Source organism: Arctopsyche grandis, chromosome 3 (assembly GCF_051622035.1).
Source record: "Arctopsyche grandis isolate Sample6627 chromosome 3, ASM5162203v2, whole genome shotgun sequence".
Lineage (NCBI taxonomy): Eukaryota > Metazoa > Arthropoda > Insecta > Trichoptera > Hydropsychidae > Arctopsyche > Arctopsyche grandis.
This window is the reverse complement of record NC_135357.1, coordinates 24,235,189-24,251,852: the sequence shown is the minus strand read 5'-3', so window position 1 is coordinate 24,251,852 and position 16,664 is coordinate 24,235,189. Positions and strand designations below refer to the sequence as shown.

The 16,664-nt window shown below is 32.8% G+C and overlaps 1 protein-coding gene across 1 annotated transcript in view; it reads left to right on the top strand.

Annotated features, from left to right (window-relative positions):
• LOC143923217 (cytotoxic granule associated RNA binding protein TIA1) overlaps positions 1-15,715 on the top strand; it is a 46,178-nt gene extending 30,463 nt beyond the window's left edge. The window contains exons 4-9 of the mRNA XM_077446773.1: positions 5,744-5,846; positions 10,685-10,865; positions 12,397-12,526; positions 14,129-14,349; positions 14,499-14,604; positions 15,674-15,715. Coding sequence (XP_077302899.1) covers positions 5,744-5,846; positions 10,685-10,865; positions 12,397-12,526; positions 14,129-14,349; positions 14,499-14,604; positions 15,674-15,715 — 783 coding nt within the window. The remainder of the gene's footprint in view (positions 1-5,743; positions 5,847-10,684; positions 10,866-12,396; positions 12,527-14,128; positions 14,350-14,498; positions 14,605-15,673) is intronic.
• The last annotated feature ends 949 nt before the right edge of the window (positions 15,716-16,664 follow it).

Genomic DNA, 16,664 nt, shown 5'->3' with positions numbered 1-16,664 from the left:
ATAAATAAAGTTCGCCGCCCGTGATAATATTTTCTTGTTACTCAGTTGTCAATTATATATGATCTCATTAATAACTTTTCTAATTAACCCTTTGTGCTCAAGGTCGCAAACCTCTCTGCGTCACGCTACAGACGGTCATATGCAATTTTAATGATACGTTGAGTCAGCCACGTCGTGGTCGTTTTTAATATACATACATACTCTGAGAGACATGATCTCCGAGAAAGCAAACATCGGCATTACACGGGCGTGTTTTCGCGTCGATCACGTTCGCTTTCTTTCGAATGTGAAGAAATAGGGCCACCGCTCCGATACGTTCCGCGTTTGAATAATTCAGACATTTCGCACAATTAAGCGCCAAACTCGATACGACACATTAAATATACGAAATTTGTGGTGGGTCGCGAAGGGGAGGGGCGGACGGCTTAGGCATCGCATCCCGTAATATAATTTTATTTGATGTAAATGGGGTTGAAGTGCGGTGCGCCATCTATAAGTTTTGATGCGGAAACTGTGCCAGGGGAGCGAAAACAAGATGGCGGGGCACGTTTCGGCGGGACAATAAAAATATGGCGGTCGTAAAATGGCGCCCGGCGGACATTTTATTGCCAGGACACGCTGCAGATGCCGTAAGAGAAATTTTAGAGTTTTACTCGCGCGCGCGCACCACGTGCACGTGTACAAAATACAATACAAACACCTACATATGTACGTGTACAATAAAAACAACAAAGAATCACGTGGCTCAAATTTGGACCAGTCTACCAGAGTTCAACCCTCTTTTACATTCACTGCAATCGAAATTAAAACATGTTAGTGTTTTAGTCTAAAATTGAAAGTTAAACGAAACTTTTAAATTCAATTTCAAAATATCTTGATTTTTGTGAGTATATGTACTACATATGTACATATATCTGGAAATCACGACAGTAGCGCCATTTTGAAATATAATAATAGCAATAGCCCCCGAAGAGAAATGAAGCGTGATGTGACGAAATTAGATAGACTTTACTGAAAAGGTCACTGATTTTGATGTAAATACCAAGGATCGCATTCGAACGATACATTTGTTTTATTTTGATTGTTTATATGTACACTAGTTGTGTTACCCGACTTCGCTCAGTATTTGTAATATAAACAGCTTAAACATGGCAAATCTAATAGTAAATATTAATTTATTTTTTTATTAAATTTATTTGAATCGGAAAAAAAAGATCAAATCGTCATAAAAACTGTTTTTTTTTACGAAGTTCCCCTCCAGCGAATGCCCCCGGTGCCGCCCGGGCCTTCACCCCCGTCCCCGTGATTTTCAATTACATGAATAGACTTCCTTTAACACCTTTTGATTATTTTCTGTGAAGTCGGTAGTCTATGCTGAAAAATTAGAGACGATGGACGACTTGCAAGTCTTCGCCGCGTTATTGCCGATATACGGCCCCAGCTCCTCGAAAATTTGACTTCCAGATTGCGCTTTATTCGAACCAGCCACGCCGCCCATAGCATTATCTTCCAATTACCATGATTAGTGTGGGTTTTTTTTTTTATTAGTTCTATACCTTTTAAAAATATATAAATTTTCAGCTTGATACGTTCAGGAGTGTGGAAAAAATGGTGTGGTCACAACATTTTCGACTTTTCTAATTGAAAAATATCCCACTTCCTTTTTCTTTTTATTTTCATCACATTGATACAAGGATTATATTTGAATTTTCTCGTGAAGAGCATATATGTTTAAGGGGTCGAAAAAAATAGTGGAAGAAAAATCGAACAAGAGTAAACTGCCACTTCCGGTTGACGGATGCTCACCAAATTTTATACATAACTTGGTATTAAGTTTAAACTTCTAGATATGAAATTTAAATTCAATAAACCAAATGATTTCTGAGGAAAACAAAAAACCTCGATTCTCTAGAGTAAAAGTACTACTTCCGGTTGAGTTAAAAATATATTATTCAGTCTGATTTGGTTAGTAGTTTGGGAGATAATTTAATACAAAACCTTAAAAAAAGAGAACACCTTTATGAGGAGGTACCATTTCAGGTCAACATAAAATTTTGTAACCGATACGAAGTTTCAGTTCGATAGGACTATTGGTGTTCAAAAAATCCCCAAAATTCACAGACACACATCATGTAAACGTGATCAGTGATCGATTCTGAGTTCGAATCAGTCAAAATCTCGAGATCGAACTTTCGCATGATCACAAAATCACTTCATCTATCGTTACTGCGTACATAGATAAAGTAAAAAAAAACACCTTTTACATGCGTATGTATTGTATTATCTGAAGAAAATTGTGAGATTTGGTGTTTCTCTCTCCCTCTCTCTCTTTTCTCTCTCTCCGTATGCAAGTTGAAATATTAAATTAAATGGAAAAGTTAAATAATTTCCATCCTTTGTTTGGATGTTTGCGTGTGAGCAATACAATTTTTGTACACACATAAGCACGTGTATACAAAATAATGTCGTGAGACTTGCCCGTTTAATATTTCGAGCTGGTTTTTACACAGGAATCCACAATGCGGTTACACACCCTTTTTATTTGACCTACAAAACACGGAGTGTCCGTCTCGTGGCCCCTAATTAATTCCGCACTTTTATATTTATATAATATATGTATGTATGTATATATACATATATATTTTCACCATGGCCAAAAATGCCCAAACCCTAAAAAGCGAAAACAGAGAGAGAGGGTATCGTGCAAACAAAAACATTACTCGGAAAAAAAGAAGATGATGATATCGCACAGAAGAGCGCACTCACCCATCGAGATTTCGGTATTGTTATTTTAATTTGAAAAAAATAACATCAAAAGTATAAAGAAAATACACTGTTAAGCATACATACATACGCCTAGCGTTCTTTCTCCCCTTTGCCAGATTCGACACGGGTGAATTCTTACAAAAATATTTTCACAACAGCCGCAAGCCATGATAAGCTCAATCGACCCTCAACTAGGTTGTTTTCAACTGTTTTTTTTAACAACGCTTAATTTTATTTTGCTGTCGTTGTTTAATTCAAGTTGTACATAAATAGTATCGCTTGTTGTTTTGTTTTTTGGACCACTATGTATGCATTAAGAGTGTCGGCAGCCCCGACACCAACCTCCCGGGTGGAGTTAATCACTATATGGCTTAATGGGCAAGGTGTGGCAACCCGTATATATGTACATATGTACATACATATTTTTATATACAAAAACACATAAACACGTTGGCTATACATAGGTGTGCACGTGACTGTGTTCATTTACATAAATTGGCGTTTAAAATTAAAAATCTTATCAAGCTGCAATAATAAAAAATCGCTGAAATCCTTTTGACGTAATGCGGTGTTTGACAGGTTTCGTTTTTTACGTTATCTGTACATACATAGATGCAGTCTTTTTTTTCAATTTGTGAATAATTTGTATTTATTCACAGTGGTAATTATCGAAAGAAGGGAATTTAGACATTGTATTTTATATATTACTAGTGTTTTTACCCGGCTTCGCTCAGTGTTTGTAATATAAACAGCTTAAACGTGGCAAAACAATCTATAGTACACATTACAACCTATAGTAAATATTCGACGATGTCGATATCGTCGTCATAGAAACTTTGATTTGTTTTCGATGTTCCCAACAAACCTTACATACAAAGTATCTTTCGAATAACGGCATTCGTTGCAATTACCATTCCAATAATTGCGTTCCCGTTCCCATTCCCGTTCTCTTTCTCGCTCCCGTTCCCATTTGTCGGAAAAATTCATGCAGCGAACACATTTGAAATTATTCAATTGTTTGTTTATACCTTAACGCAGGTCGTGACGCGAAAACATTTGATATTATTGCGTTGCAATGGCGCTCATTCCCGTTTTTCCCGTTTCCGTTCCCGTTTTTGGGCGATTTTATTTTACAGTAAGCTTCCCGGACATGCATACAATAAATCCTGAAATTTGAGTGGTTTAGGAGCATATACGAGACAGACAGACAGACAAACAGATAAACAGACATTCAATTTTATATACATATGTATATAGATTATTAAATACTAAGTTTTGTGGAAATTTTTTAAGCTATATTTGGCTGAGAATGTTTTTGATGAATCTGCTTTCATAAGGTCTCATAAAATGAAAGTATGTAGCTACAGCCTCTCCAACTCTATAAGAAAGTTTGTTTTTCTATTCCATTTTAATATGGATCGAATTTCATAATATATTTTGATCGCTTAAAAAAATATCTTTTCAACAAGCAAAATTTTATAAACCGAAAAACAAACCACTCGAGCCACGTAGATGTTTTCTGAATTTTATTATATTAAATTTTGATTTATACTAAGAATAATTAGTAAATATAATACATGTGAAATTGGTATATTTATAACCGCGAAAATACGTACGTTTTACGTATATACATATGTAACAGTGGCGTGCGGTGGAAATTTATCTGTTTCTATCGCACAGATTTAGTTGGGTGTGCGCGAATAGGACACAATTGCACGCTGTGACGTCATATCGCATGCTCTTGTATCCTACTCGCGCACACCTTGTAAGTAAAGCTGCGCGATAGATACAGAGAAATATCCACCTCAAACCACTGGTATGTATTTATGTCCATTTCATTCGTTCATGATCATACTAGCTTGTTCATACACGAATCAAATTGAAAAAAAAATACAAGAAAAAAACACAAACTACATATATAGTTTGTTCATTCACACACTACTGGGCATAAGCTTAAGTATTCTCAATCGTTTGTCTCATCCTTTACACACTGTACTCTAAGTTGTAATATTTTTAATATTAGCAGAAATGGGAATTATAGCAACGTTGCAATGTGGTTTCCATAGGATTTCCCTTTTAAATACTTGACATTTTGAGAGTTCAAAAGTTTTGACATAATAGTTTCAGGTGACACCTGATGAGTGTATATTAAGATAGCTTTTGACTGCTAGCACATACACTAAATCCATTAGTTTGAGTATCAGCAAACTAGTATATTCATGAACGAACTGGAGTGAACACTGTAATATATATGTATGTATAGTACATTTGTAAATACCTGTATGATTTTACTATATTTGTTTTTTCCCCAAAGAAAATTTAGAATTTGCCATTCATACGTGAAATTACATCTACATCAACAGTATATGTTGATAATATTTCAAAATTTTTGTGATACAAAAATAATCCTTCGAATTTGCGAAAACCAAAAATGTATCATAGGTTCCATTAGGTAAAATTACGTGCAATTCAATTAATGAGCGTTAATTTGTTTGGAATATACGTTAAAAATACACCGTTTAAATTCATCATTCTTTTCCCGGCCAGATTGTTGTCGTAGCAACTTTTTCCTTCGGCGATACAATCAAAATTTTCAGCCGTGCTTTGATTATGAAAAAATCACATTTTAATAATGAGAACCGCCGAATTTGGCGAGCGTTAGGAATAACGTTGTATACACAACGTTCGGCCAAAGTTTACCTTTAATTAAAGTTCATTTAAATTGTGCTCTCGCCGAATTACACTAGATGGAAATTCTCGTTCCCGGGCAAGATTTAATTTAATAGAATAAATACCTCGGGCACGGGGCCGCCTCATTTTTACAACGTTTCACTTCGTCTATTATTATACGGCTGACGGAAAGAAATTGATAACATTAGGCAAATTAATTTTCGCAACGACGGATTCGTCGGGGCTGCGCCGGGGCGTGTCGTAAACGGTTATTAATCACTGATTTGTCCCTTTTTGCTGACTTCAGGAAGCGGAGTCTGCAATAGCAGCCATGAACGGGCAATGGCTCGGCTCCAGATCGATCAGGACCAACTGGGCAACCAGGAAACCACCAGCGGCCAAACCAGACAGTGAGTATACACATACGAGTACACGACACGTGCCGAATAAGCCATTAAGGCGGCTGCACACTCAACGAGCACACACAGACATAAAGCATGCACATTTCGAGATCGCACCTCAATGGTGTGATATCCGCATTACATACAAATAATAAATGCGAAAAGATTTTAGTTGGTTTTTGTGTTGTATTCGATAAGAAAAGTGTAATTTTTAGTTTATCGCATACTGTTGTTGTGTTGAGAAGCGGTTTGATCCAACGAAAGCTTCTATACGAAAACGTACGTCGTTTATAAACTTTTACATGTAATATTTCAAATTATACTATTTTGTAGTTGTTTTATACAAACATTTATAACATCTGAATGTTTTTGTTTTGTTTGTAATCATTATCATGTGAAGCATGTTTGATGTGATTAAATGTATACACTTTATATGAAAGCACTCGAAGTTCACGCTCGGCTATAAAATGTGTAGTTTTAGTCTAATGTTTTCAAATATTATTGTAATATTAATTACACAGGGCAGTATGTATACAGATCTTTTAGTTCACGAAATATGTATTATCTATTAATGTCTTGTGTATGTATGTACATATGTATTGGAAACAAATGCGTGTAAATTTTATACCGGCAGAAAAATCGTTTAGCCAGCAGTAATAATATATTTCATAGTACATTGAAACATTTATACATTGAAAATAAGCGCGCACTTAGGGCCTCCGAAATGGGCTTTTTCTACCAAAATTTACAACTTACAAATTATTATCACAGTCCACAATACGTTCGTAGGCCAAGAATAAATTAAATTAATACCTATTTTACATATTATTTTAAAATAGTACCTATTTTATTCCAAAAACTGTTAGTGTTTCAAACAAATATGATTTTGTAAAATCCTAATGAAAAACCATATACTGAAAAGCGTGGTAAAAAAAGATGATGGAATTTTTTTACTGAAGTGGGGGCCTCATATTTCAAAGGCACCTCGGGCCCCCCATTTACTTGATCCGCCACTGTATGTAGGCAAAATATAATTCATTAATTAATTACTTTATATTTTAATATAAAAAGTACAGTAAATAAAAATTATTAAAAAAAATAGCTTTAAGGAAATAAAATATAAATCAAATCATAAGAAATCTCCATATCACCTAGGACTTCTTCCAAATCCACGCCGGTATCTGAATCATCAACAAGGTTTATTATTAGTATCGAAATAGTCACCGAACCATTTAAAACTTATGTTTCTGCCGGTATACACAATCGCCACGCCGCAAAATTCTTGCATTTGTTAGCAATATGTACATGTGTATTGGTAGCAGAGTGTTTTTTACACGATGAGACTTCATCAAATAAAAGACCTGTACAACAAATTTTTGGCCCAACATTTAAAAAAATAAACTATCATTTTCAACTGTTTTGTGTTTAAGAAAAGGCTTGATTTAATATGATCCATAAACCTATCCTCGGTTAGCAACAAAGGTTGTGAAATGTGGAAATTGAGATGTTACGTGATGAATACTGTTCCCCGGGAGGTACATGTTTTTTTTTTTAATTTAAAACTATCGCTTTCTTTATGTAATGAGTGGTTATACTAGCAAGGCAAGGGATTCAGTTCGTAACAATGTCTATATTTACGTGGCTCCAGGAACGGGGAGGAGTCTTTGTACCGAATATTACAAGGTAGATATTTGCCCTTATAAAGGGTTAGTACCGCCTAGGGCCTCCGGATAACAAACACAATCTGTTTTCAGGTTAATTACGACCCATGTCAGAAAAATTGATTTCCATTGGGCCGCTCTTTCTGAACAGCTCCTGGGCTTTTACTCCTCCAATACAGAAACATCACTTACATTTAATTACAAATACTTATTTTGTATGTATGTACTTAGGAAACCTTCGCTTGTACTCGATTCAACATCTTATAATTGTATATGTAGACTAATTGGTCATATTTTTTTGCAAGATCGGTTCAATCTTGTGATACATACCTATACATACATACATACATATATGAAATACGTTTGAAAAGAATTTTCTCGACTCGCTTTACAAGTGCTATCGAAAACGAAACGTTTTTTTTCTATCAAAGGATATGCGATACCATTTAATTTTCTTTTAAGAACTTTTTTCCTTTTTTACAATATGACGCTGAAAAATTTAATATAAAAAACAACCCCTGAATGGAAGGAGTATCGTCTGTTTTTGATTTAAAATTTGTTGAACATGAAATTTGATATCCATTTTTTATATTATTGAATTCAAATTGTCACACATCGTTTTATGGTACGATTTGAGGGAAAATAAATTATTATTATATTTAATTCGAATGTAGCTGCTATTTGTATATTAAATTTCAATTAAATGTATGAATCTGTTCCACATTATATTTAATGTATTTGAAATGGTTTCATAAGCCCATTTCATTTTTCACAAAAGAAAAACGAGGCGGGAAAAATAGCCCCGTCGCTCACGTAGGGCTTTTCTCGGCATGTCCGCCGCGTAATCAAAGAAAATTTATGGTTTCTAACGTCAATTTACCACTTTTGAAAATAATTACATCACCCGGCCGTCTTTTTAGACAGTACCCGCAATTTCTGCTATAATAATATTGTGTAACGAGCGGCTTGTTCTCCCCAAAGTAACAACAATTCACCGCGGGCTAGACAAGACGCTGTGTAATTTTATTTGTTCTCTCGTTTCGACCGTTTATACGCGCTTGTACGACGGCAAACATCATGGTAATTATTTTTGCAAGGTAAAAGTTCAAGGAAGCTCGACGAAGTAGTGGGTAATTGGGATTTAAACCAACCGAATCGAAACCATAACCGTTACACAAAAAATAATACAATTTTCGTTGTATGCTCCTTATATCATATCAGTTGATACATAAAATGTACTTATACATTTGTACGTGCCTCAGTTTTATTTAAATATTTAAATTGTATAATAATTAAATTACAATTAGGAATTTTACAATTTCATCATACGATATTTTAATTTAGCATGACTTTATGAGTATGTGCTTTTAACTAGGTTTTATCAATTCCATTGGGACAAACCACTTTGCAAATGACACGCCTTTGCCTCCAGCTAATTTATAATTGCCTTTCCTTTTCATTATACAATTTTTTTTCATAGAGTTATTTGAACGTTTTATTTTTTGTAGTAAATTCAATTTCGTCCTCTTTTTTCCAAATGAATAAAAGATGAAAAGAAAAAAAGCAGTTCGCGAAAAAGATCATGGGTTCAGATCAAAAAGGTTTTCTCTCTAATACTCGCAAAATCGCCAACAGAAATTGTACGATTTAACTTTACATCTCTTTGAAGTGACAAGCCCTTCTCGGTATTACTTTTGCAGATGCACAAATGGCGCTACAGGCAACGGTTCGGAATTAAAATATAAAGGAAACGTTTTCTTTCCAATAAATTTTGATTTTGGTATTAATATATAATATTATAGCTGTTAATTAATTAATAAATAAATAATGGTCCAAGCATACGAATCGAATATATGATATTGTATGTCTCGCAATACATATTTCATATTTAAAATTTGTTAAATTTACCAACGATCGAAAATTTGGCGTATGAACATATCTAAATAATCTCTATGTATGTTTAGATGATACACACATACATACGTATATAAATTTTAATCTTTAGAATAAATAAGTCGCGCGATGTGTGTTTGTTCGTCCGATATATGTATCTACATAATAGATTTTACTATCGCATAAAACCTTTTTGGAGCTGTGCTAGCCCTAGTGTAAATATCCGTCGTAAAGACCCTGAAAAATTACATATTTTATGTATCAGCCCTGTTTGTGCGACATGAACACGAATTTTTCACATTAAAAAACCTAGCTGGCGATAATCGTGAAATATAAGGCATATATACTTTTCTCTTATAATAAACACCCCTAATGTAATATTTTTTATATCGAAAAGCCCACCGATGATACAAAAACTGAATATTAATTAATTTAAGATGTTCTCAATGTAAACATTAAATTAATTCAGTTTTATAACATGTATATGTAGCTTTCAAAACTATGTACATATGTACATATTTATTTAAAAAACTGAATTCAAAGATTTTTAAAATACATATGTACTGATGTATATATTTAATATTATATTATATTTTATATTTTTTATTATATGTACGTAAATATGTATGTATACTTATACATAGATAATTTTAAATTTTTTATTCTTAAACTTTTTATAGTATTTTATTTAATAATATTGCTTAATATTTGAAAAACTCATCACATATTTTACACTATTTTGAAACAATAATTTCCTACATATATTTTAATCAAAATAAGGACATGAAATTAATTTTACTTTATATATAAATATTTTTTTTTTATAAAATATTTTTTTTATATTTTACAATTAAAACTATATTTCTGCTTAAAAAAAGCTGCTAATGTTTATACTTTTATATATTGTTCGACTAATTATAATCGATTTTAATTATTTCTTAGTTTTAAGATTGTCAAAAGATCATTGATATGATTTACTTAACCGATACCAGTTTTCCTTACAGCTAATATTTTAATTTTGATTATATAACAATTTTAACTCTTTTTAATTGTATTTGTTTCTTACAAAAATCATAAATCAAATGAATTTCGTGGAGGAGGGAAAATTTCCGGACGAAACACAATTAATTAATAAAATGTCATTAAATTCAACAGAATTATCTGAAATTGTAAGATAGGAATTGAGCTATACATATATTTATATTGGTAGGAGGGATGCTATGTGGCTGTTAATTCGTTGTCATTGGCCTGAAACCACAATTTCAATTTATCAATGTATCTGTGGTTTTACAGTGAACTCGAAGCCGTTGACTTTCGACGAAGTATACAACCAAAGCTCGCCAACAAATTGTACCGTGTACTGTGGTGGTCTCACCAACGGCCTTAGTGAAGATCTCATGCAGAAGACGTTCCAGCCCTTCGGCACGATTCAAGAAATCAGAGTCTTCAAGGACAAAGGATACGCGTTCGTCAGGTAAGCAATATCGGAACTATCATATTGTATAGATACATTTATTCACATGTACATATGTATATGCATAGGTATTTGTGTAAAGCAAACGGTCCAGATTCGATTTGACCCTTTTTTTGTAACATACCTACATTACTACATATATCAATTGAAAAGTCCTCTATGCGACATATTTTCGCCATATCGTCAGAAAGGTTAGTCAGAGTCAATAGATTCTGAATTTTTACTACGCTACGCTAGGGACTTGCTTAGGTAATCAAGCAAAGTAGGTATATGTATACGTAGTCTTATCCCGAGGAAGAAAAAAATGTGATCCTGCTCACAAACCACTTGGGAATCGAAAGCATATACAGGTGCACCAGTCTTTTTGTAACATTTTATTTAATACTGGTATTTTGTTCTCGATGTAGCTATTATATAATATATAATCTAAACCAGTTCTTTTATTCTAACAAAAATGGCCCACATTATTTCTATCCAATTTGAAATTCTGTAAAATGTGGACTTTCTTTATAATTAAATGTCTGATAAGTAAATGATACGACTTCTAAGATTGCTTATTCAAATTTGTATCTGTCAACTTTTAAATTAATAAAAAATTGTATTTTATCTCATATTATTACGTCATGGCATAGGTAATATGAAACGATTAATTCCAAAAACCACTACGCATATTTGGTGGTTACATGAGTCCTCTACAGCGTGTTTCATTGCGTTTATCATATTTTATTTTAATGGATGTCTGTTGAAATATTCTTTAAAACATATATTATACCCAGGGGCGAGAAGAGAGGGGAGGGGAGAGGGGAAACGGCACAAATTTCCTGAGTCCCGCTTTTTTTAAGAGCCCGGCCGAAATGGTAAACGATGTATGCGGAGCCTGCAAATTCCCGTCTTCCCAGCGGTGATGAAATCGTCGACAAAATTTCCCATAAGCAGTCATGTACTTATTAAACGCACAATTATTTATTTTTATTTTTAATCACTTTTTGTCTCTAAATTACATTTCCCCCCCCCCCCTTCTGGGGCCGAGTTTTCTCTTGGTATCTATATCTATACAAAGTATCATAAAGTTCCTGGAATTATAAACCTTACATAATTATACATTGAAATCTCAGGCATGTTATCAAATAATCTACAACATTTCAAGAAGACGTACATATGTATTAAAATGTTGTCATCATTGCGTTGCGTCAATGTGGTACCGTTACAACTGACTACCAGCATAACCGAAATGCCTGTAAGACGACTATTTTAATTATACTTTTATTAAGATAAACAAAGGGGCGCCTTAATTGTGCCAAGTTTGCCGTCTCCGGTCTCGTGTTTGCCAAACCCCCTCTCGTCTTCATTTTAATTATCCAAAGGCTACAACCCTGTCTCCGTTTGCCACCCCTGCTTCGTAAAATAATAACTTATTCAGGGCGAATTTCCGAGCAAAGGCCCACTACGGCCCGGCCCGCATGAAAAATTGATTGAACGATGCGTCACCGATTGGCAAACACACGCTAAATAATTTATTGTCAATTTTCAGATTCTCCACGAAAGAGAGTGCAACCCATGCGATCGTTGCTGTGCACAACGCCGATATCAACGGTCAAGCAGTGAAGTGCTCCTGGGGAAAAGAATCGGGAGACCCCAACAATGCCCAAACACAGGGACAGGTCACTAAAGTATTACCAACTGATGAATTTTATTTTTTTTCTCATACCTACTTTTTATATACAATATGGCTAAACGATTCCAGTCTATACATTATTCATTTTTTTTTATTTCATATCATAACCATACACACATATACATATGTATAAAAAAAGAGGAGACCTATAAAACACTTCTAGTCAACATAAAATTTAAAAAGAAATTGCAACATACCGAAAAACATTTCAGTAACCGATATTAAGTTTTAATTTGATGGGACTGACGGTGTTCAAATTATCTCCAAAATATATAAACACATACTAACCCACAAACACATTTTTTTAAACCATGGAAATGTTATCAGTGATCGATTCTGACTTTCAGTCAGTCAAAATTTCGAGATCGAATTTTCTCATGATCACGTAACTTCATCTATTGTTACTACATACATACATACAAACAAACATACATAGATAAAGTAAAAAAAAAACAATGCATGTAAGTCACCGTAGAAGTGAATGTTTTGCAATTCATATTCAACAGTTTTATATTAAAAAATATATAAATATAAATTTTATACTGTGAGCTCTGTCTCCGTCATCATAGTTTACGCATTTTTTTATTGGTAATAATGATTTCATAAAAGTGATAAATTATTATATAAATTTACATCCTTTGAGTCGTTATGCTATCATTAATTTAATTTTACTTAAATCATAATAATGTTTATATGTATGTACATTATAGTTATAAATGTAGCTTTAAATTATTATCAAAACACGTCAGTTTAATATTTATGTATATGTATAATATAAGCCTACATATATGTACATATTTCCTTTATTTTAATTTTAATAACATGGAGCAACAAAAAAAACACGTTATTTACTTACCGGAGCGGACAATTTAACCCACTGAATTCGAATATAATAATGATTTTTGTTGCTTTTTTCTCGTTTATGAGCCATGAGCGTTTAAAAAATGCGCAATTTTTACAGATTTTTGAATTTTGCGGTCTTCAACTTAAAATCTAGTATTGCTGTGTCAAAATTAAGTGTTGGAATCAATAAATAGTTAGGTATTTTTCTATTGATTGTAATTTTGTATTGCTTTTAAATACGTAGAAATAATTATCTAACGAATTGTAAAAGTCAAAAATATTTTTTTTTCTCCAGCTATCACGCAGTTATTAGACCTGTCCTATATTTATTTCACTACGTTTATGTATGAAAAAAGTATACTTTTGACTTTTAAAATTCGCTAGATAATTAATTATAAGTATATTAAAACAAAAAAAATTACAATCATTAGAAAAAACCATCTCACTATTGATTTCAGTACTCATGTTTGTCACAGTAATACTAGATTTTCAGCTAAAGACTGCAAAAGGGAAAAATCTGTGAAAATTGCTTAATTTTATAAACGCTCATATCTCAAGACTGAGAAGAAAGCAACAAAAACCATTGTTATATCCGAATTCAGTGGGTTAAATTTAGTAAAGATTGAATAATCTCCGCTCTGTTAATTTTTTTTTCTCAGTGTAATTAGAAATAAATAATAAATAATAAACGATAGACTATGCTTTATCAAATTTATTAAAATATCGTGCTCATTATGACTTTCAGACATTGGGAGGTACGGCGTATGGTGCATTTGGTGCTGCATATGGTGCTGGTGGCCAATTAGGATATTGGTTCCCCGGTGCTGGCTATCAACTGCCACCAACAGCAGGCTTCCTACCGGGTGTGCAAGGTGTTCAGGGCGTACAAGGAGTTCAAGGAGTTCAAGGTGTTCAAGGATATTCCTACGCCGGTCAGTTTGCAGGATACCAGCAACAATACATGGGGTGAGAATATTCTATTCGTTTTATACAACTTCTTATATCAACTACATACATACATTACACAATATAATATGTTTTAAGTACTGTCACTGTTTATTTAATATATTATTGAATGCACTTTGAACTAACTGTTCGTTGTATGAATATTTCAGCATGGGTGGTTGGCAAGGAATTGCGGGGGCACAGGCGCCACCCCAGTTGCCACCTGCCTTACCCCAGCCACCTGGAATGGTTGCATACCCAGTCCAGCAGTTCCAGGTCAGTCAATGATGTCCCGATAAATTGTATTTGCACACACAATAACGTAATGTGCAAGAATCATGACGGCCCCAACCGTGTACTATAAATAAAATCAAGACAATGGTACGTAGGCTATCAGCTAGTAAATCTCTTTAATGAACAAGAATAGATTTGATACAATTGCAGAAGATTACTCACGAAGACTTCCATCAACATAATACAAGCTTTGTGTCATCAAAAAATTGGATTTTTCAAAAGTCATGTTTTTTTTTGTAAGGTTTTTTTCTATAAACTGAAAATTAGGAAATCTTTCATCCTTTCAAAACTTTCGTTATACTATTTGGAAAACCATGCTTAACTAAATTATTATTTATATACATACATATATATAATATTGCATTTTGGCGCATAAGTAATGATTTTTGTATCACCGTTAAAAACAAAAGCCGAGAGCTTAATGTATTGATGTATGAAATAAGTTATAATATCATTTTTGACAAATAAACCATTGGTTATTATGCATAAATCCCACTTTAATAGAAAATTAAAACTACTGTCGTTTCATTGATATAATTTGATATTGTATTGCACTGTAAAACTGTTCATTTTTGTTATAAACAAAAAATAATAAATTACTATTATAACTTTTATAAAAAAATAGATCTGTATTTTCTAAATACACTTTACACATCGATCAGCTTATAGTTACGTACAATGAGGAAATTACCAATGTGTACTATTATATTATTCAATCATTCTATGTACATATAACAAATACAGAATGTCATTATTTATGCGCCTATATTCGAAATAAAATACATGGGCGATGATCACTTTTGCACTTCTAAAAAACAACTTCTTATGCAATGAAATTTCTTGTATAAAAAATATAGACTTCGTAAAATCCAAATCAACCAATTTGTTGCAAGAGTGAAAAGGAAAATGTAAGAATCTTTTGGAAATTGAAAAAATTAACTGTGCGTCCTCATAAAACAAAACACTGATCACTGATTTTCAATTTATAATGCACCATTAGACAATCAGGTATAAGTGGTGTTACAATTAGTGACGTGGTGTAAAATTTCAGCTGGCGGAGGACGAGTGGTTGGCTCCGGGGTTATTGGTTTGAAGCCCGGCGCAGCCGCCACGTGGTCGCGAGCCCCATACCCAACACCCCTGGCTACATCAGCCAATGTCAATGCGTCACTGAAGATTTGAAATTATCCAATCATGCTTCAGCGAATCCCATACAACCACAATATTAATTATCACCAGATACAAACTTGCGTCTTTGTGAATATATATATATATATATATATATATATATATATATATATATATATATATATATATATATATATATTATACATAGCCTATTGTGTTTTATATAGCATTTTATTGATTTCAGAATACACACACACACACGCACACACACACATACACGTGTGCATACACACACACATATACATGTAAGGGATTCAGTATGCCTCGTCCACGCTGTGCTTAAAATAATTGCTAAGATTTTTGATACTTTGAAATGTTATATGCAATCGCATGCTTCGAATTTATAATGTAAAAGTTAAACCAATGAGCGTGAAAACATACATTTCGCATTTGTATATGTACGTGTGTGTATGTGTCTGCGTATGGATGTATGCACGTTTATACACATAAATAATATAAAAAACGAGGATTGAAAAATATCTGGAGAAAACATGGAAATGTTATATTATTGTATAACTTATATATTAAACAATTCAATATATATATACATACATATATGAATATATAATATTATATAATGAAAAATTAAAAAAAAAAACGGTAAAGAAGGTTGTGTTTCACAATTACTAAGTATATATACATAAATAAATATATATATATATATATATATATATATATATATATATATATATATATATATATATATATATATATACATACATACATACATGCATACATAATATTAAAAATATGACTTATATACATATATGCCATAACCAATGTAAAATGTAATTATATTAACTAATAATATTAAAATTAAGATAAACCAAACTAGATAGGAGAAATGAGATAAT